This window comes from Lactuca serriola, chromosome 6 (assembly GCF_051521515.1).
Source record: "Lactuca serriola cultivar US96UC23 chromosome 6, Lser_US96UC23_V15, whole genome shotgun sequence".
NCBI classification, from domain to species: domain Eukaryota; kingdom Viridiplantae; phylum Streptophyta; class Magnoliopsida; order Asterales; family Asteraceae; genus Lactuca; species Lactuca serriola.
Genome location: NC_136413.1, coordinates 162,172,819 through 162,178,143, shown reverse-complemented (window position 1 = coordinate 162,178,143; position 5,325 = coordinate 162,172,819). Strand labels below are relative to the sequence as shown.

The following is a 5,325-nucleotide window of genomic DNA, read 5'->3' as shown; positions in this document are numbered from 1 at the left end:
GAACTCTCAAGCTTCCTTCTTCTCTTCCAACTTCAAATGCACACAAAACTCACCAAAAGCTCAAGAATACTAAAAAGGGCTTAGGGTTCGAGTTAGGGCTTTCTCTGGGTTGGGAGGAACAATGGAGGTTGGGTTGGGGCATTATAAGTTATTTAAATAGGGTGCATACCCTAAATTTAGGGTTTCATCCAGACAGCTTCTACTCTTCGAGTTGGTCTCCCGACTCGACGAGTAGATCATTAAACTTCCCAGTCAATATCGAGTCTACTCGACGAGTTGGGCCTCCAACTCACCGAGTCCCAGAGCAAAACATGAACTTACTTGAATTTAAATATGTACCAGGAACCGGGTGTTACATGCATGATACAAAAAATATGATTTTTATGTGACGCTGTATATTATAACAAGCACGTTATAAAACTTTGTAGTATTTCAAGGATTCAAGCTATTACTATTCATGTATATTTACATGTTTAAATACATAAAGTTTATACATGTACATATGTTCATTACTTTGAAACATACATCTTTATAAAAGCGAGTACATTACACTTTTACATACATACTAGGGGCGGACGCAGGAATTAGTAGTAGGGGTTGCACAAAAAAAATTCCGGTCAAACCTAATATAAAACATTAAAAAGATTCGGTCAAACATAATATAAAACATCTAATACAATTTTTTTCTGGTTAAACATAATATAACAACGATTTATTAGAATTTAAATTTGTCCTCTTCGTGCATGCTTGTTTTAAAACCGCTCCATTACTTTTTCATTCACAACTTTTGCAAGTGCTTCGGTCTCGACATTACAAAGCAATGCGTCGTTCAAAAATTCATCGCCAATTTTGTTACGCAAGTCGGTCTTCAAGAGCTTCATCTTTGAAAAACATCTTTCTACACTTGCGGTCGCTACAGGTAATATCAAAGCCAACTTTAAAAGCTTATAAACCAAAGGATAAGACTTATGCTTCCCTGTACTAACCATCAAACGAGAAAGGTTGGAAATTCCTTTCAAATTAGTGAAGTGCTCATCTTTGATGCAAGAGTGATAAACTATCTCAAGTTGTCCTTCAAGGTCTATCATATATGAATCATCAAATTCATACTTGTATAACTTACCCAACTTCAATAACTTTGATTTGTCAAATTGTGCAAATGAATCACAAGGGCTCAAAGCACCCATGTATTCTAGTAATTGGGTGCCTGTTTCACTAAATCGATCCCGATATTCTGTAAGTTGCATATCTACCACCGTGTTGAAGATTTCAACCTCAAATGAAGCATATTAGTCTTTGTAGTCGTACGGTTTCTCGCACCAATCTACAACTCTTCCATATCTAAAGTATCAATTTTGTGTGTTTGACAAAAAGAGGATACTTTTGGCAAAATGCTAGCAAACCCTTAGTTTCTAAAAGATTGTAATGCCTTCATTGTCCCTCTAACCATCGAAGTCGCTTCTAAAATATCTAGATCTTTTCTTTGCAGTTGCTTTAACAATGTACCCGTGAGGTGTAAAATGTCATACATCATATGTAAGTAAAACACACACTCATATGGTTGAAAATATGTTAAGATTCCAGATACTTGTTGACGGTTTGCCAATGACCCTCCCTCCTCTTTCACAAAATCTAAAACTACAAGAACATCCACAAACAACTTCATCAAACTTGTGAGTGTGTTGAAATGTGAACCCAATCTTATTTCTCCCCGCTCGAACAAGTGTAGTCTCTTGATTTAACCCTCTTCTGGTTTCAAGTTCACCACTACACAAGCCTTTTTTCACCCTTTCTCTTGACATGCTTCTTTGCTACAGCCACAACTACTAATTGAAGTTGGTGTGCAAAGCAATGTACCTAAAAGGCCGTGTCATTCTCTTGTAATATCAAAGCTTTCAAACCATTGAATTCCCCTCGCATATTGCTAGCCCCATCGTAACCTTGTCCTCTTATCTATTAAAATTTAAACCAATTAATATATATATATATATATATATATATATATATATATATATATATATATGTTAAACTGAAATAACAAAAAAGTAAAGAATAAATTACCTGACTAAAACTCAACTTATTACTTGTAAGTACTTCATTTATGGCGTTTTTTAGTGTCAAAGAGGATGTATTCTTCACGTATACTAGTCCTATGAATCTTTCTTTCACAAAGCCAAGACTATCGACATAACGCAAAACAATAGCCATTTGTTCCTTTTTTTGAAACATCACTAGATTCTTCAACTAGTAAAGTAAAAACATCTTGACCAATATCTTCACGAATACTCAAGAGTACTTCTTGTGCAAAACATTGCACAAGTTCTTTTTGAATTTTAGGGGAAATTAGTTTATTGTTTTTAGGAGCATTTTCTAAAGTATCGTTGAAAATATATTCACTAGTCTCTCGAATGGCTTTTAACACTTCAATGTAAAGCCCTCTATTTTCCGAGTTAACCGACTCGTCATTACCACGAAACGGTAAACCGGTTTTCAATAAAAGTGTAACAACAATAATAGAAACACGTAATCGAGCTTTATATTTATGGTTCTCTGCTTCGGTTTGCCTCCTTAAGACTACATTAATAGCTTGTTTTTCCTTCATTAAAAACTCACACTTTTCTCTTGCTTTGTTGTGAAAACTATCAGCATCACCCATATGAGTCCGAAATGCATCTTTTTTATTCCAAGTATTAAAACATTAGGAAACAAATGCATCTCTCCCTCCTTTTTTTCCAATGAGGTCTCCACACAGATAACAATATAAACAATATGCACTATTGTTTTTCACACTATATTCCAACCAATCAAAATCATCAAACCATGAAGGAACGAATCTTCTAAATCTATCACCTATTTTTTTTAGAAACTTATGTGCCCTTACTTGACAAGGTCCTTGAAGCAAATATGCTCTTATTACATCATCTCTTATATTTGATTTGTAACTTGTAATCAATGGCCTATTCGTTGGGTCCTTTGGAAGATCTTTCAAGTCAACATTATCATTAGGTTGGTTAGACCATGGTGTTTGCGGAGTTGCATTAGAAACCGAAGGGATTTATTGATTGGTGATTGGTGTTTGTGGAGTTGCATTAGGATTAGAAACAGAAGGGATTGATTGATTGGTGATTGGTATTTGGGAACATTCTTCACCACTTTCATTAGGATTAGGTCTTTGTCTTTTGGTAAAAAAACACTTAGTTTAACCTATAAAAACATAACAATTACACCTACTCAAACAATAACTTCAATAAAACAAGTTGCTTTCACCTAATCAAACAATAAATTCAATAAAAACATAACAATTACACCTAATCAAACAATATAACTTCAATAAAAACATAACAATTTCACCTAATCAACCACATAGTTTAACCTATAAAAACATAACAATTACACCTAATCAAACAACGACTTCAATAAAACAAGTTGCTTTCACCTAATCAAACATTAAATTCAATAAAAAGATAACAATTTCACCTAATCAAACAATATAACTTCAATAAAACAAATCAATTTCACCCGAGTCAATCAATAACTTCAAAAAAAACATATCAATTTCAAATATATAAATGAATTAGTAAAATTACTTGCTTCATTGTAGGGATTTGAAGTGGATTTTGTTAACCAAAACAATAGAAATTGAAAGAAGTCAATTTTGTTACTTGCTTCAAGAGATTGACTGTTGTTGAATACTTGAATGTTGATCAATCCAACAATGGAATCGATCAAGAATTGTCCGAACAAGAGGTCACGACTCACAAGTCACGAATGTCGACAGTAGCAGCCAAGCAACGATCGAAGGAATTTTGGAATCGGGAGTCGAGTAGTCGATGCCTCGATGGATTCTGTTATCGTGTATTCATGTGCCTTTTTTTTTCCTCCCTTGTACCAATAATACACAATTAGTCAATTACACACTCAATTAATTAGGATTTGGCTATCTTTTTTACAGGCAATTAGCCCAATAGCTAATTTATCCAGTTAAGTTTTATTTTGAGCTTTAGGCAATTGGATTATTAGACAATAATTGATTAAAACATTTGGCTCGTTATTATTTGTTTTCATTTGGTAATTCCCGATAGAGTGATAATATTTTTTTATGTAGTTGCACAAATTTTTTTTAGTAGTTGCACATTTTTTTTACGTAGTGGCACAATAGGTAAAAATTTAAAAATAAACGAAATTTTTTCTACTATGTGCGTGGAAGCTAGGTGTTGTCGGTGCCACACCGGGCACCTAGCTAGGACCGCCCCTGATACATACCAAGCATACTTGACTTTTATAAACTTTATACAATGAGATTCATTAGGCCTAGTGACTTAGCCACAATTAAGTTAGGGCCGAGAGTTATTCACATACTTTTTAGTTAAGAGCTTTTTAGTGAGACTATATTTATTAGTTGAGTCCTAACACTTAGCATACCCACACTACTATAACTATTAATCTTTGGAGCGAGATACATATGTATAGATCTGTACGGGGTTGACATCCCCACCTACAGTTGCTAGCTACAACCTCGACCGATCAATCAAAGTAGGTGATAAGCGTCTACAATTGTTACTACAATGTCCAATGAAGCGTTGTAGGGGTACATTCAGTCACATAACTCAGTTTATACATGTGCCTATATACTTCGTTTATACAAAAAAATTATCCTTTTATGTGAAAATACAACATGTATAGTTTATAAAAATGTTATATAACAATGTAGCATATTGTTACAAATAAACTAGTATAAACTTTTCGTATACGTATTATGATTATTTTATCGTGAAATAAATAGTCCACACAACAAATGTTGCATGATACAAAAAATATGACTTTTATGTGACGCTGTATATTATAACAAGCATGTTATAAAACTTTGTGGTATTTCAAGGATTCAAGCTATTACTATTCATGTATATTTATATGTTTAAATACATAAAGTTTATACATGTACATATGTTCATTACTTTGAAACACAAATCTTTATAAAAGCGAGTACATTATACTTTTACATACATACAAAACATACTCGGGTTTTGTAAACTTTATACAATGAGATTCATTATGCCTGATGACTTAACCACAAGAATACATTTGCCTATACTTCGTTTATACAAACAAATTATCATTTTATGCGAAAATACAACCAGTATAGTTTATAAAAATGTTATATAACAATGTAACATATTATTACAAATAAACTAGTATAAACTTTTTGTATACGTATTATGGTTATTTTATCGTGAAATAACTAGTCCACACAACAAATGTTGTATGATACAAAAAATATGATTTTTATGTGACGTTGTATATTATAACAAGCACGTTATAAAACTT

General features: G+C 32.8%; 2 protein-coding genes across 2 annotated transcripts; both read right to left on the bottom strand.

Annotated features, from left to right (window-relative positions):
- Window positions 1-752: 752 nt before the first annotated feature.
- Window positions 753-1,247, bottom strand: LOC145060341 (uncharacterized). The gene has a single exon (XM_079008027.1). It carries the CDS (start codon window positions 1,245-1,247, stop codon window positions 753-755), a length of 495 nt encoding a protein of 164 aa, XP_078864153.1.
- A 932-nt stretch (window positions 1,248-2,179) lies between these two features.
- Window positions 2,180-2,656, bottom strand: LOC145060340 (uncharacterized). The gene has a single exon (XM_079008026.1). The coding sequence runs from the start codon at window positions 2,654-2,656 to the stop codon at window positions 2,180-2,182; it is 477 nt and encodes a 158-aa protein (XP_078864152.1).
- Between the last annotated feature and the right edge of the window lie 2,669 nt (window positions 2,657-5,325).

Coding starts and splice junctions, on each gene's coding strand:
- LOC145060341 (XM_079008027.1), bottom strand. CDS start 1,247: ATGCAACTTACAGAATATCGGGATCGATTTAGTGAAACAGGCACCCAA.
- LOC145060340 (XM_079008026.1), bottom strand. CDS start 2,656: ATGGGTGATGCTGATAGTTTTCACAACAAAGCAAGAGAAAAGTGTGAG.